At 44.5% G+C, this 25,975-nt stretch overlaps 1 protein-coding gene and 1 long non-coding RNA gene across 3 annotated transcripts in view; one reads left to right on the top strand and one right to left on the bottom strand.

The window, feature by feature from the left end:
• LOC102460195 (versican core protein) overlaps positions 1-25,975 on the top strand; it is a 158,085-nt gene that overhangs the window by 39,701 nt on the left and 92,409 nt on the right. For both annotated transcript variants that reach the window (XM_075932193.2, XM_075932194.2), the window contains exons 4-5: positions 16,768-16,942; positions 17,066-17,193. In XM_075932193.2, coding sequence (XP_075788308.2) covers positions 16,768-16,942; positions 17,066-17,193 — 303 coding nt within the window. The remainder of the gene's footprint in view (positions 1-16,767; positions 16,943-17,065; positions 17,194-25,975) is intronic.
• On the bottom strand, positions 4,634-6,651 carry LOC112546004 (uncharacterized). The gene is made up of 3 exons (XR_003089609.2): positions 6,580-6,651; positions 5,485-5,622; positions 4,634-4,775 (listed from the first exon to the last, which is right to left on the bottom strand). It is a non-coding gene; the product is annotated as an uncharacterized LOC112546004 (long non-coding RNA).

Here is a 25,975-nt window from a genome sequence, read left to right as displayed (position 1 = left end):
TGTTTTTATTTGTTTCAGCTGCAAGCCTGGCAGACTTTTATGGTGTAAGGCTGTGGTCTCCACCCTTTTTACACCCAAGATCACTTTTTAAATCTCCAAACAGGCGAAGATCTACTGCACCACCCTGCCCCTTTCTTGAAGCCCCGCCCCTTTCTATTCTCCTCCTATCCATCATTTGCTATCCCCAGCCCTTACTTACACACTCTGATAAACAGTTTATTTTTAAATTATGCGATATATAAAATTAAAATCACGTGTTTATAGTTATGAAATAAATGGTCTGTTTTTTATTTGTGCTATTTAAATCTAAAATGAAGCATTTATAATTATACATTTTGTGGGGACAGAGTTCTGCCGCTGAGGGCAGGGGAGAGAGAACAGGGTGCTGGGAGGGCAGAGGACGGGATTCTGCAGCAGGGGACAGTGTGCGAGTGGGGACAGGTTTCTGCAGCTGTGGACAGGGTGCCAGTGGAGACAGGAATAGGGACAGAGTTCTGTAGCTGGGAACAGGGGAGTGGGAACAGAATTCTGTGGCTGGGGACAGGGGAGTGGGGACAGAGTTCGGGGCGTGTGGAACAAAATTCTGTAGCTGGGGACAGGGGAGTGGGGACAGAGTTCGGGGAGTGGGGACAGGGGAGTGGGGACAGTTCTGTGGCTGAGGACACGGGATTGGGGACAAGTTCAGGGAGTGGGGACAGAGTTCTGTGGCTGGGGAGTGTGGTCTGGGGAGTGGGGTGCCAGTGGAGGCAGAGAGTCCCCTGTATCTGCCCCCTCCCAGGATTCCCCCACCCCCAGAGCGAAACTAGCGCGTGCCTGCCCCGGGGCCGACCCGCGTGCGGAGCTTCCCCACCCGCGGTGCAGGGAAGCACTGCATGCACACACCTGCCCTGGGGCCGACCATGCGCAGGGAAGCCCCCCGTGCATGCGTGCATGCCTGCCCGGGGGCTGACCCCCCCCCGGTGCAGGGAAGCCCCATGCGCGGAAGGGAAGTTCCCCATGTCTGTGTGCCTGCCCCGGAGCCGACCCCCCGGTGCAGGGAAACCCTTCGCACGCCTGCCCCAGGGCTGACTCACCCCTCCTGTGTGATGCAGGGAGCCGATGCTCCCTCCCGCAGTACACCCGGCAGAGCAGCTAGCTCACTTCTGGAATCACTGGAAGTGGCACTAAGCTGCAGGATTCTGTCCATCCCCGGGAAGCCTACACTACCTCCATTTTCACTGGAGGTAGGTAGTGGGGCTTCTTGGGGGTGGGAGGGAAATAGGGGCGGGGCGGACAGGACACCTCGTGATCGACTGGTCGAGGCCTCGCGATCGACCAGTTGATCGCGATCGACCTGTTGGTGACCACAGGAGTAAGGTAAAAACAGAAAACAAGCATAGGAGAAAAGGTTTCAAATCCTGACCTGGAAAGTGGGGAGAAGCAGCGGTTAAAAAAATAGAGTAAATGTGAAGGGGAAAGAAGCAAGAGAGTGTAATTCACATTTTCCTTTGTATGCAGACCAACCTTGGGTGCAGGCATGATGATGATAATACATGGGAGCTGCTCCCAATGTGGGAATAAGGCCACTTCATTGTGCTCTCAGCCTTTGGAGATTTTATGTTGGCAATCTAATTGATTTGTTCTCTCTGGAATCTGAGCTCTCATTGATTAACCCTGACATACAGCAGTTGTAGAAACACTGTTTTAGTTAATCTTTTAAAAAAACTGCCTGTCTTCTATCTGGATCATTCCTGGAAGCTAACCTCCCAGACTTTCTTTCTAACTGAGCAGGCTGCCCTGTTGCTCCACTGCTGCTCACAGTCTCTGGGTTGAGCTTTCAAAGTGGGTATCTGATTCTGTCCCTAGTACGTCTGCCAGGAGTAAAAGGAACAAGGGGAGAACTACTCTGAAAGGAGGGAAGTAATTAGTTGGTTGAAAAGACTCAAGATTTGTGTTCAATGCAGCCCAGGAGAGGAGAGAGGAGAGGAGAGGGAAGGATGGCTTTCAGCCACATTTCTATACTCCTGATTTGACACTGGCAAAATGGCTTCTGATGTCAGCTTTTAAACACAAGCCAACAACTGGAGCACTATCCCCCGACACCACCCTACCGTACTTCCTAGTCATGTGAGACGGGCTTTCTGCCACCTGAGCATTCCTCTGCTTGAGAGTCCCTACGTGCTGCATAGTTTTTCAGTTGACTGGAACTGTTTCAGTATGCCAAGGCTGCTGCAAGAGCAAAGATCTCACCGTAAGAATTCAGGGCCACACCCATGTGTAGGGGAGCGAAGTGTAGAGGATGCAAGAGGATGCATAGTGCCATCTATTGCCACTATTCAGACAAATCTAGCCATCCCAAAGGGGTAATTAAGGAGGAACAGCTTATGTGTAGGGATGTAAATTCCCAGTATATTTAGCTGATTAACCCTGGAGCAGTTCTCCCACCTGCAGCATGATGCAGTGGGCCTTGCTGGGCTGGAACAGACTCCCACCCACAGTGCCACAGGTGGGCGATTGATCCAGCCTGGCTGGGCCCACTGCTCCCAGTCTAAGCCGCCGGTTAACCAGTTACCAGGTAAGCATGCCACTAAGGCAGTTGCTTACCAGGTAACCAGTTAACTGGCTAATCCTTTCCATCCATAGTTGTAGCAGTTGATCCACTCCTGTGGCACACTGGTAATTAATGCCATGCATATTCCTGCCTGGGCCATGCAGCACGGTATCCAGACCACTCACACTGTGAAGACCTATGTGAGGATTCAGTTTGTGACCAAAACCTAAAACGAAGGACACAAATGAAGTATTCATTCAATAAACTTTAAAGACTGTATGGCTGTGTCCAGACTGGCAAGTTTTTCTGCAAAAGCAGCTGCTTTTATGGAAAAACTTGCCAGCTGTCTACACTGTCCGCTTGAATTTCCGCAAGAACACTGACTTCTTACTGTCTGAAATCAGTGCTTTTTGCAGAAATACTATGCTGCTCCCGTTCGGGCAAAAGTCTCTTTTTCGCAAAGCTTTTGCGCAAAAGGGCCAGTGTAGACAGCTCAGATTTGTTTTGTGCAAAAAAGCCCCGATCGCGAAAATGGCAATTGGGGCTTTTTTGCGCAAAAGCGCATCTAGATTGGCACGGACGCTTTTCCGCAAAAAGTGCTTTTGTGGAAAAACGTCCATGCCAATCTAGACGCTCTTTTCCACAAATGCTTTTAACAAAAAACTTTTCCGTTAAAAGCATTTGCGGAAAATCATGCCAGTCTAGACATAGCCTATTAGTCTCTCCTGTCATATACTTGACTCTATAATCTCTAGTTTATGATTCTTTATTTGTGATACATATGATTTCAACAATAAAAATGAGATGGTCATAGATTTGTGTGGCACATAGTTAACTTTGGGACAAAAACTAGACACGTTTAAGAGGTTTGTCTACACTGCTCCTTAATCAGGACTGTGCTTACCACACAGTTGAGCACTTTGTTTGCTTCCCCACAAGGCCAGCTCTTCAAATCTTTCCCCCCAGTCCTCTACACTTTCGACTAGGGATGTTAAAAATTGTGTATTAGGGTAATTGTTTAACCACTGAAAATCTCTGCAGTATAAAGCTTAGCCCTTGCCCGCCTACCTCCCTCGGAGAAGGCTTCGCTGAGTGTAACTTACCATTAACTGATAAGCTTCCGTTTATCAGTTCAATGGTTAGTCATGAACACACAAAAATCCCTACTTTGGGAACCTAACGTTGATACAAATCCACAAAGTGACTGCCCCAGCTTTTTAACAACTTTTCCCACTCCCGTCATTAAAATATTAAGTGGAACATCCAAGCAATGAAATCTTTCAATGTTTTGTGAAACTTGCCAAACGTAGTCTATGAGAGACCCTTGGAGGGCACAGGTTTCCATGGATGAGCTCACCACTGAAAGTTTGTTGTGATCTATAGGTCACAGTAGTGTAATAGCTGAATTATTGGAGCACTTCCTAGTACCATCAATGGATTTTGCAGCATTGGCAAATAGCCAAGCAATGTTGCAGTCTAGGGGTGTGAAATAAAAAAACAGATTTCTTCTAATTAAATCCTTCCTTAAATTTATTTTCTCCATAAATATAACAAACAGGTAACAGATTAAAAGTCACTCTGGTGCACACCCCAAAATGAGTTCTTTTACATTTTGTATACCGCAGACTACTTTCCTTAAGTGATCTTGCCTACAGACTCTGCTGCTTCTTCCTGTAATTATACTTACTGTGCTTGCCAGATGTTCAGTGACAACACAGTTCTAGTCTGTTTTCTAGTTGCTTTATTTGCTCCTAGGACAACACTGTTTGTTGCTTTTTCTTTCACAAAACAAATAGACTCCAGGAAAAATCCTTTACTATTTTTTAAAAGTGCCAAATCTTGGACACTGGATTTTGCCTGCTCTCTCGCTATCCAGCTGAAACAATGGAAGTCCTGTGATTTAATCTCCTTAGCCCCAGGGGGTCTTCTAATTGTTGCAACCATTACACAGGCTTATACATGCTGATGTTCTCCTCTCTATTCATCCTATAGGCTCCTTTATGTCCATTGGCTGCTCACTGGAAAAGCCAGAGTCTTATATTCTTAAAAATAGGTGAAGTTTACCTTCAGGATCAGAGTGAAGAGAACAAAGCATTGTCTAAGTTCCTTTCCAAGTCTTACAAATAGGGTGACCATATTTCTCTATGCTGAATCCGGGACATCTGGTAAAATTACTCGTATTCAAGCGCATTCAATGGCAATCCATCGTACAAACATTCAAATTAACATCAAGTTGACTGAGCCCCTGTTAAAAAGAAATTGTGCATACTTGGATTCTTTTTAATTACTTTCTTATCTTTAAGGCTTTAGGGTTCACACGGGGAAGGGTAACACTCCCCCTTCCACGCACACATGGGAGAGGTGACACACACATACCTCTTTCACATGGGAGGGGACTGACTGACTAATCTGACTCTCCCTTCCTGGCACTCTCCACCCTACATGGGCAGAGGGTGACCCACTGACCTGAGGAGGCTAGTCCCTGCAGCCCTGCCCCTTCTGCCTGAGGCCCATCCGTTCCCAGCCCTTCCCTCATTAAGGCTATTGGCTCCTGCCTCATGTCCCTAACATCCTACTGGGGCCACTGGTCCCTATAGGCTAACATGCCCCAAGATCATTGAGGAATTGAGCAGTGTAATCACCACCCCCAGGCACTAGAGCACAGAATTGTCGGGCAGTGTGGCCTCAGCTTGTCCCAGTCCCAGAGCGCAGGGAGACTGGCCAGTGTGGCTCCAGACCTGCTGGCCCCAACAGTGCAGGGTGGTTTGAGGGGATTACTGGGGAACTTCGTGCTGGCTGCATGGGCTGAACAGACCCTGCATTCACCAGTGGTGAGGGGAGCTGGGGGACCAAGTCCAAGACTTCTCCACTCTGCCATCTCCTGGTTGGGTTGCTCTGCTCCTGAGCAATGTGGCTAGGAGCAGAGGTAGTGGAGCAGGCTGGGGTTGACTCACTCTTTTTTCTGCCGTCGTGGTGAGTGCAGGGCAGGAGCAACCTCTGCTGCTGGTGCCAGGTTCCCCCGTTCTCCTTCCAGGCCACCCAGATTAGTCCTTGCAGCCCTGTACCTTCGGCCTGAGACCAAGGTTGCATCACTTGTGGGAGAGAGGTTGGGAGAAGGGGTGGAATGGAGGCAGAAGAGGGCACCAACACACAGCAAGGGCTGTGTTTTGATGGATCAGCGGGGTGAGTAGCCAGCTACATATTTGCCCACCACCAGCCTTGCACAGCCATCCCTATTGTTAGTCACTGTACCACCACACCCTACTCACCACTGGTGGGTGGGCAGCTGGGCAGCAGGAATTCAGTCAGCATCCAGAACTGCCAGTCACAGGGGAAGTCAGAAAATATGGGACAATTTGCCCATTTTTAAGAAAAAGTTGACACACCTTCAGGAGGGTTTAAATATGGGACTGTCCCTTTAAAAATGGGACTGCTGGTTACCCTACTTACAAATAAATAAAGGCTTGAGAACATTGAGAGAGCTTCTTTACATTGGCACCGGTATTAACTCTTAAATACTGCCTTTTTAGACGTCACAATCATTAGCAACATGTACCCATTTTTTTTAGAGCTATTACTTCAGACATGAGGGCAAGATGGACAGTCACTGGGAATCCATTTATGTACTTAGTGCAAAATGAAGTGTTGGAAATGAAGTGCTGTCATCAGCCCCCCACATATTTCCTGCCTTACCAGATAGACTTTTTGCCCTGAGTGACAGAATTCGTCTGCAGAAGGGAAACTGTTTTAGATCAGGTCAGCCATATATGAGGAGTGCAGACCATTGTGAGTCATGAATCAAAATCAGTGTCAACATGACATTTTTGTGAAGATTAAAAGCCAGCCAGCGTCACATACTTCTCCCTGTATGTGTTTTCAGACTGAGGTATATAAACTCAGTATAAAAAAAAAATGGGACTGTAAATACATACTATTAACAACAGAACCCATTGGACCAGACCTCAGCTGGTGTAAATCAGCATAAACTTCTGGCACCTTAGTGTCAAGCTGTATTACTACCTGAAGAGAATTTTTAAAAATAAACTTACAACATGTGCAGTATATTGTTTTAGGTGCTAGGTTGTATGTCTCCAATACCAGAACCAATTTCTTGCTGCCTGTGAACAGGCTTTCTCTTAAACACTTGAAAATTCTATATGGTAATCCCTTTGTGACATAAGCAGCATTCACAGAACACCAGGGTACCTCTGTTCAGTGTATGCTCCAGGTACATCACAACATAGCAGCAATCAGGTGGAGCAGGTTTTCTGGATCAGCCTTTTATAAAGCTTTCTTTCTTCACTGTGCTCTCCAGCTGGTGAGATAATTAGCTCATCAAGTGCAAATGATCCCTTTTACCTAAGTTCCCTGTAAGCTGTGCAACAACCTATTAAGTAACACACAGGCACTATGGGAATGTGACTGGGTTGGACCTGCTGTGGCCAAGGGAGGGACCAGTGTCTGCTGACTTCAAAAGAGTCCTGAATGGGCTGTAGCCAGGGGAAAGGTGCCCTTCTCCCTGCCTTGCCCTGGACCTACTGTGGCCTGAACCCAGCCCCAGCACAGACCTGCTGTGGTTGAGGAAGTATGTCTATCCTGTAGCCCAAGCCCTGGATTTGCTGCAGTATGGAGAGGTGCCTCTCTTACCTTCCACTTCCCAGGCCAGGTGCTGTTATGGAGAGAGAGAGCCAGGAGCAATCCTCTCTCCCTGCTGTAGCCCTGTGGTAGCCCATATCCTAAACCCCTCATCCCTGGCCCAACCCAGAGTCTACACCCCTCATCTGGAGTCCTCATATCTCTGTACCCCAACTCTCTGCCCCAGCTCTGAGCTCCCTCCCACACTGCTAGCCCCTCACCCCACTCCCTCTGCATGAATTTTGTTATGTGCACCAAAATGGAGGTAATGTGTGACCCCTCAGCTTCACACTGGTGCACATAGTAAAATTCATTCTGCTCACATATGGGAAAAATTAGAGGGAACATGGCTTCTACCTCCTTCAAATCCAAACTGTCTATGTTGTGTATGCTTTAGCAGGGTGCTTGCTGCCAAAGGTCTCAGTTTATAGCTGCTAACAGCACCATGTTATACCACCCCATGCTTGTTTGGGTGTCTCAAGACAGAGCTTCACAGTATTCTTCTGCATGCCACTCTGGGAGTGGGCATGTTGGCAGGCTTGGGACTGTGGTTAGAGACCATTCACTGAAATGGTCCACAAGGTGAAAGCACCAGTGTGGGCAGCTCAGGCAGCACAAATGGCCTATAAACCTGCCCCAGGTGGACAGCAGTAAATTCTCCCAGTTAAGGGAATTCTTGGGGGACATAAAGCTAGTACAGCTGGCACGGCTCTGTGTCATTTTAGCTCCCTCCCAGCAGGAGTTGTGTCAGAGTCTTGTCCTACTTTGGTCCAGCGTCAAACATGGCTTGGCCAGACCTGAAGAAATTTGGAGTATTTCCATTGTTTCCATGGTGCATGGTACACTGCTGGAATGCAGACCTGATCCTGTTCTCTGTTTGTGTCATTGACTTAATTGGTGTAGAAAGGATTAGGGTGTTTTACACAAGATTTTTTTATTTCAACTGGAAAACTTCCTTAGTAAAACATGACCAGGGAAGAGAAATAAGCTCATTCAGTTTAAATGGAATGGAGGGATAAACAAAAACAGGTCTGCAACTGTGGTCTTTGATTTCAAAAGAGGAAACTTTAAGAAACATTAAGGGAATTAATTAAGGGAACAGACTGAACTGAATGTGAAGGAAGCTTGGAATTTATATCAAAATTGCAATCCTGAAGCCTTCGTTGCAAGAAAAGAGGTGGGGGGAATCATAGTGAAGGCTTGCAGACCAAATTGAGTAAACAAGCATCTCAAACAGGTTTTTACAAAACAAGCAGAAAGTCTACAAAGAATGAGAAGGATCAATGAGAAAAGCTACCTCTAAATGCCAAAAGCCAGGCAGAATTGAACCTTGCAAAGGAAACTTAAAACCAACAGTAAAAGGTTTGTTCTTCTTCTTCTTACTAAATATTTTAGAAATGTGCATTTGTCTGTGTGTCTGTGAGTTCATTTGCTCAAGAACTCATCCTAAGCAGTAAGAGCTAGGACCACCAGATTTGGTATGCAGCGTCCTCTTATCCTAACTTAAAAAAAAAAGTCAGTTTGGTTATGCCAGGATCATGGGATGTGCATGACATTTGACTGTTTCTCATAAAGGGGAAAGGGAGGGGTCTGGTAGGAGGGAGTTATATTGCAGAATGACCATGGGGGGACAGCAAGGGGTCAGAGATGTGGACTAGAACAGATATAACCCCATTGGGCCAGCAGGGAGTAGGGGTGTAGAAAGGGACAGCTATCTACTATATATTTCACAGAGTTTGTCTGTGTCTGTCGGTCCTCACATGCATCCCTCCCCTGGCTGTGACCGCTGTAACTTCAGCGGCCATGGAGAGGTGCTTCTTACCTTGCCCCAAGCTACTTCAAGGAGAGAGGGCCTGTTATCCTCTCTCCCCAGGGTAACCAGCATAATGAACCTCTCATCTCCAACCCTACCCCGGAACAATGATTCAAATGAGTTAAAGACTCAAGCAATGCTGGGTAAATCTTCTAGTAGCCATATAAATAAAAAAGAAAATAAAAGGAGTGAGACCTCCTAAGCACTCAGGAGGAAGTGAAGATTAAAAATAATCTAGGTACAGCCAAACACCTAAACAAATACTTTGCCTCTTGTATTAATAAGGGTAATGAGGAGTTTAGGGCTAGTGGCAGGGTGGGTAATAGAAATGAGGATATGGAAATAGAAATTACCACATCTGAAACAAACTCAAACATCTTAATGTAACCAAATCAGGGAGCCCAAATAGTCTTCATCCAAGAATAGTAAATAGTAATAGCAGCAAGTCTACTATACTATAGAGTAGTGAAATCCTGGAATAACCTTTCAAGGAGAGAAATGGGGCAAAAAACCTAACTGGCTTCAAAACTGAATTTGGTACATTTATGAAGGTCATGGTATGATGGGACTGCCTAGAGCAGCATGTAGGCCATTGGTGATGACCTGTAGCAAAAATCCCTAACAGTCAGAGATGGGACACAAGATAGGGAGGGCTCTGAGTTATGACAGAGATTTCTTTCACAGGTGCATCTTCGTCAGGGTCTAATTAATTGCTGCCATATTTGGGGTTGGGAAAAGATTTTCCTCTTGGTCAGATTGGTGGAGACCCTGAGGGTTTTTGCCTTTCTCTGCAGCATGTGGCATGGGAGTTGCTGGTTTAAACAAGAAGGAAATAGTGGATTATCTATAAATTGAAGTCTTTAAATAATGATTAAGGCTACACTTTAGTCACAGGTATTTATAGTAAAAGTCATGGACAGTGTACAAAAATTCATAGCCTGTGGCCTGTCCATGACTTGTATTATGTACCCCTGACTAAACTTGGATGCTCAAAAAGGAGAATGGTCCCCAGCACTGCAGGTACTCTGGGGGTAGCAGCTCCGGGCCCTCCACTTGAGCTAAGTGGGGGGATTGGCAGGGCTGGCAGGCTCCCTACCTGGCTCCAAACAGCTCCCCAGAAGCATGACACCTTCAGTTCTTAGATGGCGGTGTGTGACCAGTGGGCACTTTATGCTCCTCTGACCCAAGCGCCACTTCTGCAGCTCCCATTGACCAGGAACTGCAGTCAATGGAAGCTGTGAGGGAGGAGGAGCCAATGGGCAGAGGCAGAGTGTGGATCTACCTAGCCACACTTCTGTCTAAGAGCTGAGGGAGGGTCATGTTGCTGCTTCCAGGAAGCCCCCTGAGCAGTATTTTCCCCAGGAATTGAAATTAGGGGGGTGTTCGAATTTACGGGGGGGGGGGGTATCAGGGCCAATGAGGGGTGAGACTGTGAGGGTGAAGATGGGCTATATGGCACCACAGTAAAAACTGAAAAATGTTTCATGACCATTTCATTAGATATAACTCATGTTTTAAAATCACACAAATTAAAGTTGGCTACTCAAGCCTTCTATGAAGCACTATGTCTACATCCTTCTTGGTTTCTTGTTCTAATTTTGCACAAATCTGTTAATGAACTTCTCGAATACAATGCGTTCATCTTCAATGGCTTCTCGTGTGTCTGGTACTTCCATTCCTTCAACTGATATGCTCATTAGTTCATTCACATGATCAAGCAGAAGGCGACTTCTTTCAGAACACAAAATTCTATTCAATGATGAAAAAGTACTCTCAACTGTAGCTGTTGTGACTGGGAGTGGCAAGAGATGAATTCCTTCTTCTTTCATCCCAGGAAACATAGCACAAAGATCCAGTCGAGCTACTAGTGATGATAAAAAAGAAGTTGAAGTCAAATCTTCATTCATTCATCGTATGATATTCTACTCTGTGTTCAAATTCTCTATTCTGTCCTGAGGACATGGCAGCCCCATTGCTGGTAGTGCCTCACTCCACTCAACTGTTGGTGTTTTATAGGACGGGTATCTGTAAAAGCTAGGTATAAGTTGAGTAGAATCTAGAAGTCGCTGTTATAGATTTTTAAGAATCAAGTCTGTGTACTTTTTCAGTTGTCTTAACAAATACTTCTTGTCTTCTTCACTTAAGGATTCAATATAAATGCTTTCATTAGTCAACTTCTGGACTGAAATCTTTGCTTCTTCCAGTACTTTTTCAATGGATAGCTCTCTGAGCCAAATGTAGCTTCTATTGCTGGACAAAGATCTACTACTTTTGTAGCAGATGCCTAGATGGCATTGTTTAATGACCCAAGTGGTTTCAACAGTAGATTTACGAGAGAGAGAATGGCAATAGTCTTCTCTGAATGTAGTAGCAAAAGTAATCCACCAGCCTCACTACTTAGATCCATCCCATCTTGGTAGATACTTTCCAAAGCTAGTAATAATGTCTGGATTAATTTTAAGACAACCGCCAAGGATCGCTCATGAGAAAGGCAGCAGGTTTTCCCAGGTTGGACTACTTTGAACTTCAGTCCCAGTATATCTTCTATATATTCCAAGATATTCAGTCTTTTTGGACTCTTGCTGAAAAAAAGAATATAACGAAGACATTGAATTTATAGCTTTTTTAATGTCTTTTAAGATTCTGCAACTCGTACTAGTGCTAGTTGGAGTAGATGGCCTCTGCAGTATGTATAGGAGAGATTAGGGTTACACTTTTCTCTGAGCAAAGCTTGTACTCCACCATGTCTTCCAGAGATGTTTGCAGCTCCATCAAATGCACAAGCAACCATCTGTTTGGGGTCCAATTGACAAGCATTTAACTCTTCTAAGATGTGGGTTGTCACAGATGCAGCCAATGTGTTTTCTATAACTTGAACATCTAGAAGTACATCTACTGGCCTACCACTGACATCAAGATAACATACACAATGACTTAATACTTGATGCCCATTTGCATCGGTGCATTCATCAGCCATGTATGCAAATTTTTTGAATGTGGTGAGAGAGTTCTTCAGTTTTTCAACTGTTGAGTCTTTCATTGTTGCACTGCATGCTTCTAGCCAGTCAGTTGAGTTTCTTGCAGGAAGATAGTGAGCATTTCCTGGTCTTGCTTGCAACTAGTGTTCAACTTCAGGATGAATAAGTGACAATGCACTTAACATTGGCCTCCAGTTTTTAGTGTGTGGTATCTCTTGCTTAAATAGAAAGTATGATGCCACAGCCTTGTTTGTTTGCATGAGCTGAGTTATGTTTCCAGCATTCTTAGCAGACTCATTAAGTACTTCTAACATTGGCATTGAAAGTGGGCTTATAAGGTGTTCTGCATGTTGATGCAGTCCAGAGGCCTGGAGTTTTGCTGCCTTTTCACGTAGATGGAATGGAGTGGAAAAATTGTATTGTTTTTTGTCTTTTAATTTTCACTTTGACCTGCAACGTATAAAAGAAATATGAATAAATTAAATGTTTTGTTAGGATAATGCACATTTAATATAAGGATAATGCAAAATACACCAAAACACATAACAGAAAATATCATACTGCCTCTATATAAATCCATGGTACGTGCACACCTTGAATACTGTGTGCAGATCTGGTCACCCCATCCGAAAAAAGATATATTAGAATTGGAAAAGGTACAGAGATTGGCAACTAAAATGATTAGGGGTATGAAACAGGAGGAGAGATTAAAATGACTGGGAATTTTCAGCTTAGAAAAGAGACAACTAAGGGGGGGATTATCATAGGGAGTCTATAAAATCTTGACTAGTGTGAAGAAAGTGAATAAGGAAATGTTATTTAATCCTTCACATAACACAAGAACTAGCAGTCACCCAATGAAATTAATAGTCAGTAGGTTTTAAAAAAACAAAAGGAAGTACTTCACAGGAGATGCTGTGAAGACCAAAACTATAACAGGATTAAAAAAAAAGAACTAGATAAATTCCTGGAGAATAGGTCCATCAGTGGCTATTAGCCAGGATGGGGAGGGATGCAATACCATGCTCTGAGTGTCCCTAGCCCATTGCCAGAAGCTGGGAATGGGCAATAGGGGGATGGATCACTTGACTACCTGTTCTGTTCATTCCCTCTGAAGCACCTGGCCTTGACCACTGTCAGAAGACAGGATACCGGGCTATATGGACCACTGGTCTGACCGAGTATGACCATTCTTATGTAAAATTAATTATAATAATAAAAATGTTTAGTACAGAAACTCCCCAACATAATGAGCTCTCAAGATAGCAACGAAGTGAGATAACAACCTTGGCAAATAATGCATTTTAAAAATCTTGGCCTAGTAGGAAACATTTATATAAGTTTCCATTCCCAGTCACAAATCTAGCATTCTGGAGCAAAGTCACTAAAATGTAGTCCAACAAACAAATGTTTATTTAACGTGCCTCTCATTTTTCCCTCCACCTCACCCCACTCACCGGTGTTGTCGTTGGTCAGTGGAGACTCAGAGTTCAGAGGTGCTTTCACGTTAGTACACCTCCCAGGTGGGGGGCAAGAAGGCACCTTGCTTGTTCCTCCAGCTGCTCAGTGTTCACTCTGGCCACTGTTGTTCATTGTGCCACCGTTCACTCCATCGCTCTGTTGCCAATGGCCCTGCACCATCATCTTCTGCTGCCACCTGCCACTGTGACCTCTGCGAGTTGGTCTCTTGAGGTTCTACCCAGCTCTCAGTGATTTCAGCTGAGCTCTCAGTGGGGGAACCTCACTGCCAGTGCAGTCTGGGCTGTCTCTTACACAAAAATACTGTCCCCACAGGAACACTGTCCCCACAGCAGGACTAAGCACTTAGACCTGATTATCAGTTATTTCAGCTGTAATGGTCACTTAACAAAACAAAAGAGCCTAATCAGCTCTGTCTTTAAACAGTGGAGAGGAGCAGGGCAAATAGTACTTGTGACAGACAGACAGATCATCAAGCAAAACACCTGTCCCCACCCTCTCTCTTGATGCTTTCAATCAGTACAGGTTAAGTACAGTTCTACTGCCCTTTACTCATACAATAAGAATAACAACATTTCATTCCTCCCTCCCCCCAGTCAAATGATTTGTAACCTAACCCCAGCCAAAATCTATCACTTGGGCAACACAGCTCTGTTTGCTGGATACCTCGGTAGATTAGGTAAATACAATCTGGTCCTGAAGCCTTTCCCCCCAGCTCATCACTAGCTGTCAGGGACAGCTCATTTTGAATTTGCTTACCAATCATAATCTGAAATTATTAGGTTGGCCAACATCGCCAAAATGAATGCACTGACATTATCATAAAAAACAACAGTTGTATAAGGAAGCTAATCTATGTTCATACTTTTCATCAAATCTATTATACTTTTTCAGATACACATATCTTATCATACACTGTATATGCTTTTAATGTTTCAATTTCAATTCAAATTTCCAAACAATCACTAAATTGGCATGTAACTAGTTCACAAAACTGGGAGAGGGGGTATTGAGGAAATTCAGGGGGGGTATACACTCCTATGGGAGGGTGTAGGGAAATCCCTGCCCCTGAGCTAAACACTGCCAAGAGTCCTCTCCCCCTCTCTTGCGTCAAGCTCCAGCACTGACCCCTCTCTCATATCCAAACTTCTGCTGCTGTTGGGGGAAGGGAGCAAAGTGGTCCAGGACTGTTTCAGCAACAGCTGGTGCAGCTGGTACAAGGTCTGTTCAAGTGGCTCAGGTAGCTCCTGGGCCAATCACACTGGCCACTGCAGTAGTCACAGAGGTCACGGAGACCATGAGCTCTGTGATAAACTCACAGCCTTAGTAATGATTTGAGTATCAGCGAGAGGCTATGGGTCTATTACAGGAATGGGTGGGTGAGGTTCTGTGGTATGCAATGTTCCGGAAGTCGGACAAGATGATCACAGTGGTCCCTTATGGCCTTAAAGTCTATGAATCTATGAATGCATATAATCTATGAGTCACATTCAGACCTTTTATTAAGGCAACTAATTCCAGAGAAGTCATTGAAATTACACCAGATCTGGCTTTGATCTTGTGGACAGAGTAATTTCTAATAATAATGGAACTACTTTAATCTGCACTTTTCTAATTTGTCCTCTTTTGAGTTCATACAGAAAATAATGGTCTTTTCCCTCTTCTCAGCAAAGTTTTAATGGCAGAGATCTGTAGTGAAGTCTCATATTATGAAGGCTTCATCATGTGTTCATAATATATTAGAGCACATAATGAAATATTATAATAAAATTAAATTGTCAAAATAGAAGAAAAAGTACACTGTGTAATTTATTCACTTTGCTTTTTTATTTAATGCAGAGATTTATTTGCTAATTCATAATGCTGAGTAAAGTGCAATGGATACTTCAGTGATTAGTGATATGCTAATATGTAGTATTTTTTAGGGATGTTAGATATTGGGTAATTGAATAGTTGTGTACCCACATGGAATCTTATCAGTTACACACCTATTTGATAGTCCCTGGGAGTGGGGCAGGCAGTCAATCAGTTCTGGCCCCACTGCTGGGGAGCCCCTTACCAACCTGCACTGCTGCCTCTCTATCAGAAGCAGCAGCACAGGGTTCCAGGTGGGGGCCGATCCACTAGGGGAGCCAGTTTAAAAACCAGCCCCCTGTGCAATCCAGCTGCCTGCCACTCTGTGCTGCTGCCTCTGATACAAAGGCAGCAGCGTGGGGTGGCAGCAGCACCTGTCCACAGGGATCTGAGCTTCCTGCAGACAGAAGCTGCTCCGTGGGGGACAGAGCAGCCTATGTCTGCAGGGAGCTCAGACCCCCCACCCCGCAGACAGGGTCTGCTTCGTATGTGGGGGTGAGGAGGGGAGCAGGTGGCACCTCAGAGCCAGTGCTGGGGGGATCCGGCTTTTAATGCATGTAGTCAACAAGATTAGCTGATGAGCCTAGGCTTATCGGTTAATTGTATATAGGCAACTACACGTTGATATCCCTAGGATTTTGTCAAAAGAGCATCATGCAGCATCATCCATTGTTTTTTAACTTTAAAGGCATAGCAATCGGGAACGAATGATTTTGGACAGTAAAAAAAAAAAGCAAAAAGCCTTCTGCCCACTGAATGTTAGGAACATAGGAATGGCCACAGTAGGCCAGATCATTGGTCTTTTTAGCCTTGCATCTTGTCTTTTGACAGTGACTAGTACCAGATGCTTCTGAGGCAATACATCCATCAGTTCTGCTCTTAGATATGCATATCCAGCTGTTGTTGCAGTTGTCAGTTGGATTTACACTTGTATTGAGAATAGAGTTGGCTCCTAATGAAAACTAAACTTGTTTTAATGCGCTGAAGTTTTATTTTTTAATTTCTAAGTTCTTCCAGTTACCAAAATCAGAAATCCTCGAATGCAAGAAAGCTTTATGTAGCTTGCAGTATTTTAGTACATAAAAGAAAATATAATTGTATAGAATATCTTCAGATGTTTATAAATTGTATTATTTTATTTGTAACTAATCTGGCCTGCAGGAACAAACACCATAGAGAGATCAAACCAGGGACCTTCTTCACCAAAATCATAGGTTTTTACCATTTGTACTAAAAGAATTTCTCCAACCTCTGGATAGCAATAGACTGTTATCTAGTCATTAGCAGCTGTCACTAGAGGGAGATACAATCATACTTACTACTGAATATCTTGTAATAGTATGCTATTATTATTGTGCAAGGAGGGAGTCACCTTATTCTTTTTTTATTATTGTTGTACCAGAATAATGGTTCCATATAATGAATATAGCCAATATGGTGCCCCTTGTGACATTACACTATGTTTGTTGTCTTTGTAGGTGTCGTATTTCACTATCGTGCTGCAAGCAGTCGGTACACCCTGAATTTTCAGCATGCTCAGAAGGCTTGTCTGGACAATGGTGCTGTCATAGCAAACCCTGATCAGCTGAAAGCTGCATATGAAGATGGATTTGAGCAATGCGATGCTGGCTGGTTGTCTGACCAAACTGTCAGGTGAGCTGTTCAAATTGTCTCTTGACAATATTCACAAAAATAATAGGCCTGATCTTTTTATACTTAAAATGCACTAAAATGTTATCTTACTGTAATAAGAAATATTAATGTATTATATTCCAGGTATCCAATCAGGCAACCCAGAGTTGGCTGCTATGGAGATAAAATGGGAAAGGAAGGAGTCAGAACATATGGATTCCGTCTTCCCAATGAAACTTATGATGTATACTGCTATGTGGATCACCTGGAAGGTAAGATAGCCCCAAATGTATGTTGTGATTAGAAAGCTAAAATAATTGCAGAATCTAACACGGCAAGACAGTAGAATAAGAACTTTTGTATAAAATACATCCTAGTCGTGCATATGAAAAAGAATGGCTGGATGAAATGAACTATAGTTTGTGGCATGGAGGGCCTTAATTAAAGGAGACTGTGGAGGTGGTGGTTCACAAATTCAGGTTTGGAGTGGCTATAGTTAGTCCTTAATGTAAAACTGCCACTGGAACATGTCCTCACAATTTTTAGAATCTTAAATAAAGCAAGCTACTTCAAGAAATGTTTCTAATGCTTGGATACATTGCATAGAACTAAAGATGCATATAGTTTACTTACTGACTATATTATGGTTCCAAAAGTCTATAGTTAAGATGCTTACCTATCTGTGACTTTAGAATTGGGTAGATATTAAATGACCATGCATGCTTAATATTGGAAAGAAAAGGTTTTCATAGCATAACATATCTTGGTGAGACTTGCAGCATGTAACTGATTCCAGAACAGTCATATAATTTCAATTCATATGAAATTTGTCTGTGGAAGGCCTCCAAATACAGTACAACAGTTGTGGGTCTGTTGTGTGGAGGATGGGAAATGATGGAACCAAGGGACTTTGAAACCAAGGGACTTTTTTTAAAACCTTTCTATAGCAAAATTAGATTCTGTGCCACTCCTATAAAGATCAAAACAGCAAGGATTTGAGAGAGGGGCATAAGATGTGAGGGTCCAGTGATCACAGATTCCCATATCACATTGTGATCTCTGTTTGCCCTTACAGCCTATGGCTAGCGTAACAGTTATAGTTAGCATAGTTCACTACCATGCACTTCTCTAATGGGATGGGGGAGGGCAGTTTCTAGATACAGCCATGCTTAGACAGTATACTAACTGACACAAAAAATCATTTAAGATATAGGTGGATTCTCCCCTTCCTTCCCTCCACCTCCGTTTACATTCTTACTCAGGCTTTGTGCTGTGACTTTTATCCTCCATGCCAGAAGTCTACAGTAACCAGACATACAGCTGTCATATGTCAATGCACTGAAAAAGTATGAGACTTTCACTTGCTGAGCAGAGTTTCATTCAACTAGGCTTTCACTGTTCCATCTTAATGCATTACCAGAGCTAGCAATTATGTTTCATGGACATGTTCCTCAGCTGGGATAAATTATCATAGCTCTGACAAAGTCAGTGAAGCAAGCATTGAACCAGCTGTATCTTCAAATATTTAAATTGAGGAATAAGAATTAAACGATACATTGTAAGGCTTTGATTTTTTTTATTTTATATTTGAGTTATTGTCCAACATTTCCTTTCTGTTCTGAACATCTGGATAAAGACTCTGGTCCCACTGCAGTCAAGAGGAGTTTTGCCCTTACTGCAGGAGGTATAGATCAGGTCCAAAATAGTACTCAAAAGAGAACTATTGAAATGATTCCCCTGCTTTTATTTCTTACATTACCTATTCGTAATATCACAGTCCATTCCTGGTGATAAAAAACCGTATTATTGTTGCTGCTTTAAATAAGAATCACTAATGTGAGTGTAGTGCATACTCTGTTGAAAGGCACAGATGAAATACACAGGGCGGTAGTGTGGTTTTTCTGAAATTAAAAAAAAAATGGTGCTCGATTGGGGGTAGCATATTAAGGATGGGATTTTCATCAGTGTTCATTGTTGGAGTAACACTGCTTCCCTTCACATCAGTGGGTGTTTTATCATTGATTTCAGTGGGAGCAGAGTTAGGCCAATACAGAACGCTTGTGAGAAGTCCACCCTAAAGTCCTCACTTTAGCCACATCGCAGAGCAGAGCAGCAATGTCAAAAGGCCGTTATTCTACTCTGGAGAGACCACTGCTAGGAGTGAGATAGTAGCCCAGGCTCTGTGACCTGTTCAAATTCTTGGTCTCTACAACAATGTGGCTTGGCAATTCATGGATGAGAGGCCTGCGGGCTGCTAGCCCTGATTTCTAAGGAGGCACATCCAAGCAGGGATCATCTGATTCTCCTATGAAGAACAGCAAGAAATGGCAGAGTGAGAGTTCTCACAGAGAACTGAGTAGGTTATTGAGGCTGATGGGTGAGAGGAGGCTCCAGCAGAAGAATCTGGGACTTTCAGAGTGAGATTACAGCCAGGAACAGCATGGGAGTGACCTGATAGGGATATAGTGGACTGGACTTGAGGAAGGCCTGGAAAACTTTACTTTGAATGTTTGTTAATTTAATAAATCAGAAGTTCAGAAGGGATGTGAATGGGCAAAAGGGTCTGTGGGTCATAACAAAATATTCTTAAAGGGGGAAACCAAGGCAGAGGGTTGTTGGCCAAGTGGTGGTGTTCAGGAGGCATCCACCTGGTGACAATCTCTATGCTGAGATTGCCAAGAAGAGTGCTAGCTAGTGCCAATTCAAGAAATTACATAATACAAAAGAGAATAAATGTCTGGAACCAGATTTGTCCATGGAGAATAGAGAATTTGCTAAACTGCAGTCACAAATAATGTATGTGGAGAGTAAATATCGAAGAAAACAACATTGTTTTGTTTGTTGCATAAATAACATGAATTCTATGGAAATGGGACATAGCTTTTAGGATTTGAAGCTATGTATTACTTCTTTTCCTTTTCATTTAGTGCCTGGTTCTGCAACAGGCTGTCTGAGCTTCTGTTGTGAGGTGCTGAGCCCCTTCAAGCTATGTTAAAAATAAATGGAATGAAGGGAAGCCTGCACCTCACAGAACTTGGCTCATACAAGATATTTTCCACCTTAATTATGTTTTGGAACCAAGAACATCCAGGTATTATTCAAGATGTTGATAAAGGGCCAGATCTATTTTCATACTGAATAGTGCCTTACTTTTCATATGTCATGACCTGGGGCAGTAGGGTCTTAGATGACTGATACTTTTATGTTTCCACTGAGAAACTAGGACAGGAGCGGGGAACCTTTTTTAGGCTGGGGGCTGCTGACTGCTAGGCTAGTAGATTTTGTGTGCTCCAGCCCCATGGTGGGATAGCAGAGGAGCTGAAATGCCAGCACAGGCACCCCAATGCCATGGAGTGGGAACCCCGACCCTTGGGGGTAGGATCCAGGCAAGCCAAGGGCTGCAGGTTCCCCACCTCTGAACTAGGCGAAGCAGGGCAAATTTACCCTGGATGAATTTGCATTCAGGTGCCACTGGCCCACATGGCCCTGGTGCCCGCGTCCCTCATAGACTCCTTAGTCTCCCCACCCTCCCTTTTCCCCAAACCCTGCATGTCCCTGCACTATGCCCCCTTTGCTCCCTAATACCCTCACTTCTTCCTGTGTTCCAACCCCTGCACTGAGCTCCCTTAATTTCTACTCCCCACACCTCCCTCTTGTGCCCCTAACCCCAGCACTGAGCCCCCTTCATTCCTACCCCTGCAATTCCCTCCTGTGCCCCTAAGCCCTGCACTGTGCCCTTCACTCCTACCCTCCTGCACTCTAACCCCTGCATCTCCCTTCTGCACCCATGTGGGGAAACTGATCCACCTGGATGCACAAAGAACTGCTGCTCATTCCCACGTGGAACTGCTGCTCCTTTGCTCCAAGCAGCTCAGGGAGTGCACAAGGAAAGGGAGAAAAGCACAGCTGCTGATGCCCTCAGCATAGCCACGGTGGGAAAATGACCTGAGTGTAGGGAGCCCTACAGTGTATTGGGGGTAGAGGGAAAGAATCTGTTCATGCCTGAGCATATGAATGCACTGTCTCTTTAAGAGATCACTCAAGGTCAGGAGTCTGAGGGTTTGTGTTCTGACACAAGCCACCAAAGGCAGCAAGATACACAGATCTACCCTCCCCCTATCTCTCCAGCTTGGGAGAGGTCCAGAAGAGGGTCACTCCACCATCAGTCTCTCCCCACCCTGCTGCAGCAGATAGGAGGGTATTCCCAATCCAGAATGGGCAGGGGTGGCTCTGGGGAGGACAGAGAGGGACAGGATCGGCAACAGCTGCACATGTGGAGCAGGGGGAGGAGGGGTGTCCCAGCTCCAGCTGGTTGTCTAGCTGCCCTCTGCAGCTTCTGTCTGCCCATTTTCCCCTCCCAGCACTGCTGACTGCCTGCCTGTCGCTGCCATCAGCCCAGCTGCTCTCTGGACAGGTCAGGTGAGAATCGAAATACTGCTCACTGCAGTCCCTTTGGCAGACTTTTCTGGGTGATTGCTCTGATGGCCCACCCCAAAGGATGAGCCCAAGGAGAAGCAACACCCAGCAATTACTGGAGGGCTAGGCTTTGCAGGAAGTACTGCCTGAAGAGTTCAGTTCAACAGAACCCTGTAGGCCTCTGATTATCCAACAGTAGCTGTTTAAACCTGGAAGATGATCAGCAGAGCTGTCTGAGCCACGAAGTGTGGACTTTGGCATGCTGCTGCCTCACATCTCATCTTTTGTCCCATCTGGCCACTGACTCTTGCCTTTGAACCTGACGTGCCTTGACTTGGATGCCCATTTCTTGACTTGGTACTAGCCCTGAGTCCTGCTCCCGACTCAGGCTCAGTGAAGATTAGTGGTCCAGCTGTCTATGTCCTAGACATTACAACTCTATGAGTAGCATTATTGAAACCAGTGGGACTACTCATAGGCTGTGTCTACATTGGCACCCTTTTCCGGAAAAGGGATGCTAATGAGACCAGTCGGAATTGCAAATGCTGCGGGGGATTTAAATATTTTAAGAGGAATAAGGGATCTTCTGGAAAAGGCTTTATTTTCTGAAAGATCCCGTCTAGACTGGCGCTTTTCTCCGGCAAAGCCCTGAGCCGGAAAAAAGCGGCATCCATGTTCATGCAAATGCCGCAGGGGATATTTAAATCCCCCGCGGCATTTGCAATTCCGACTGGTCTCATTAGCATCCCTTTTCCAGAAAAGGGTGCCTATGTAGACACAGCCATAGAGTAAGGGCCTGCTTGACATTAATAAGGATATCAGAATTTAGCCCATAATGAAGATGCTTATCATGTGAATGAGCAATAGTTGGGACCCTACGTATATTGGCTTTGTATCGGAGACAACATTAGACCAGATGGTCCTATAAAGAGCATGGTAATATTAGCAGTTGACTTTAGTTTAAATATGTACTAAATTCACATTATTTATATGGTTAGTTACAGACAAAGATGTGTATCAGCTAGAAGCATTTCAGCTTTCTTCCTTCTTTTCTGGCTTTATAAAATTACATTGCATGAGACATGAATTTGTGCAATACAAATAATTAACCTAAATTAAAACCAGTCATCTAGGTTATGTCTTACCATTTTCTTGTTCAGAGGAAAGCAATAGAGATTAAAGGATGTGCACAATTATGAGTAAAATATGTTGAATTTTCTTAAAAAACATGGGGACTAAGGTTGCCAGATGGTTTAACCAAAAATACCGCACACACCCCCGGGGGGGGGGGGGGGGGGAACCACCAGGGAAAAAAAAATTCTGCTGCGGGAGGAGGGAAGGGGAGACCAAAGTTGTTGAGCAAAAAAAAAAAAAGAGAGAGTGATTAAGCAAAAAAAAAAAAACCCTTAAAAAATAAAAAATAAAACAGCATTAAAACCACATGGCCCTTTCAATGCATGCAGAGTCAGAGTAGGGATAGGAACGGTAGAGCACTAAGACCCAGGGAAGGCATTGCTTCCCCTTGGTCTTTAGGCTTTTTGCCGGCGGCCATTTTGTGTTCTTGTTCAAGCCAGAACTCAGCTTCCCTGTGGAATCAGTTAAGCAGGAGGGTGGGGGGCAAGAGGTGTCAGCGGCCGGGGGCTGGGTCCAGTTGCCAAGTGTGTAGTAGGGTTGCCAGGTGTCATAATATTTTCGCCTCCTGGCTGGGAAAAATCAGAAAATACTGCACATTTTAAGTGTCTGGTATTTTCTGGATTTTTTTACCGGACTGTCCGGGTCAATACGAGACACCTGGCAACCCTAATGGTGACCTGTTATGTCGATTTAAAATTTCAGCACTATAATGATTAAAAAAGAGATTGGAAACAGTTTTTCTTTAAACTAACTAGGCCTTGGCATCGTGGCTTATAATAGTTTTATTTAAATTTTTTTGTAGTTCATTTCACCTCATTATGCAAGGTTTTGAACACAGTAAATCAGTGCTTATAGTTAAAGGTCTCAAAGGTGGGCTGTTAATTGAGGGGATTCAGTAACCTCGCTCTCTGCTTAATTTCATTTCTATCTGAAACAAGTTTCCCACCAGTAATATTACAATATCTATTGATTAGAAATGAAGGGCTAAAAATATGTCTTTCAATTCTGCTCTCTGGTAAGAATGAATTTGAGATTAGAGTTGTGCCAGTGGCGCCTAAGGCCAGTGTTACCAGATTTGCCCAATACTCTGGGGTACGCTCATTTATTGGAGTTATTCTTATGGGACTGGGGGAAGGTTAATAATTCTATCAGTGTGCTGTTTGTGCTTACTTGTGCTCTCATATGGAGCTGAATTCACCCTGCTGCCAATTCCCCCTCCCACTGGAGCTCTCCTGCAGGAACTAGGTTCCTCAGGATGGGGTTCTTACCACCTTAGCAACACACACAGACACTCACACCCACTAACAGAGCATGTCTGAGAGGACTGGGTAATCAGCACTCACAAGCTGACCCCCTCATATGTCCCTGGATTCAGCTGGCTGGGTTTAGCAGCAATGCCACACTGCACCCTCATGTGCCTTTGGACTCAATGGGCTGGATTAAACAGCACTTTAAGCTGCCATCCTCATACGCCCCCAGGTTCAGCACTTCCCTATCCCCACTTTCACACCACAATTATTCAATGGTAAACCACATGATGAGCAAACCCCACAGGACTTTGGGAACTACAGGGATCTTTAGCTTGGTACAAGAAGCATTGATGCAGAGCGAATGGGGAAGCCAAAACAACACCCCAGGGTATGTCTACACTACCCCGCTAGTTCGAACTAGCGGGGTAATGTATGCATACCGAACTTGCTAATGAAGCCCGGGATTTGAATTTCCTGGGCTTCATTAGCATAAAGCCGGCGCCGCCATTTTTAAAAGCCGGCTAGTGCGAACCCCGTGCCGCGCGGCTACACGCGGCATGGGCTAGATAGTTCGAACTACGTAGCCATTCCGAACTATCTGTACTCCTCATGGAACGAGGAGTTCGGAATGGCTACGTAGTTCGAACTATCTAGCCCGTGCTGCGTGTAGCCGCGCGGCACAGGGTTCGCACTAGCCGGCTTTTAAAAATGGCGGCGCCGGCTTTATGCTAATGAAGCCCGGGAAATTCAAATCCCGGGCTTCATTAGCAAGTTCGGTATGCATACATTACCCCGCTAGTTCGAACTAGCGGGGTAGTGTAGACATACCCCCTTTGAGGAAGAGTGAGCAAAAGAGAAAGAAAGAGAGAGAGAGAAGCAACTAGCTTAATAATGAAAGTTATTTATTTCTGAGTAGTGAATAGATATCAAACAGTTACAATATTAAATCTAAATTGAAACTGATCACAAATGTTAGGTAACCATATAACAGTTTACATAGAGCAGGGTCAGGAGGCTATGCTTAGAGAGGTTGTTGATGGGAGAGAGAGAGAGAGACCTCACCACTCTATGGAGCTTGCACTGATCAGGGTTCCCAGATGATGATGGTAGCCGGGGGTCCAGAGAGCAGGAAACAAGCAGAACAGAGCCCCCAGCATGATCAGACAGGAGATGAAGAAGTCTCAAAGAAACTGATGCAGTTTAAATCCAGGTATCAGAACAGTTTTGCTTGGGCAAAGGTAGGAGTTTTTATAGGGACAAGACAATAGTTCAAAGAGAAAGAGGCGAGACAATAGAGACTGATCACCCCTGGTTATGGATGATGTTCCTTGAACGAGCTCACAATGCAGCTAGGCCATTTCAGTATTTTGGATGTCAATAGGATCGTTACTAGAATTGGTCTGATAATGACTAATTTGGGTGTGAGCAGGCCTGGGTTCATTAGCATCTGGAGCAGAGATTTCCCATCAGGCAGTGCTTCTCTGCATTCGGTATCCCATAATTCACTGCAGTTCCTGCCTTGGAAGATCTGGTCTCTATTCTGTATGCTAATGAGTTCTATTTCCAATGCAAATGAGGCTGGGGTGTTTCCTTAATTAGTTTAGGTGTGTCTTCCCTGGCCTTTTCATTGCTTTGTCTGATTCTAGCCGAGGCCTAGGGGAAGGGGGGGGATGGTTTTCCATGAATGTCACTCCCTGGCTCCCCAAGATCACAGGGCTGGTAGGTAACACCAGATCTACATTAGCGAGAAAATCGATGTTAGATATGCAATTCTAGCTACGATAATTACGTAGCTGGAGTCGATGTACCTTACATCGATTTTCTGGGGAGGTCCCACAGTGGGAGGTCAACAGGAGAAACTCTCCCATTGACTTCCCTAACTCCTCTCCACTACAAGAAGTACTGTGGTCAACAGAGGTGCCCTTAGCATTCGATTTATCAGGGCTTTATTAGACCTGCTAAATTGAATCCTGACACATCAATCCTCTGGGAAGTACAGATAAGGCCTAAGTGAAGTCCCATGGATGAAGTGGAGGGCTGTGTGTGTGTGGTCCAATGGGCAAAGCCCTGGAACTTTCAAGTTAGAAGCCATGTATGTATAAGATGCAAACAAGGAATTGTGCTAGAAAAGTATTTTTGGGGTGGAAATTGAGAAGATTCAAAAAGCCCCTTCCCCATGACACTCCTTTTTTCCCAACTAGTATAGGAAAACAATAGAAGACTGGATGGACTTTCAACATTTGCCAGTCACTCT

Source organism: Pelodiscus sinensis, chromosome 6 (assembly GCF_052426305.1).
Source record: "Pelodiscus sinensis isolate ZL-2025 chromosome 6, ASM5242630v1, whole genome shotgun sequence".
Classification (NCBI taxonomy): Eukaryota; Metazoa; Chordata; order Testudines; family Trionychidae; genus Pelodiscus; species Pelodiscus sinensis.
The sequence above is the reverse complement of the archived record's forward strand: the minus strand, read 5'-3'. Positions and strand labels throughout refer to the sequence as shown.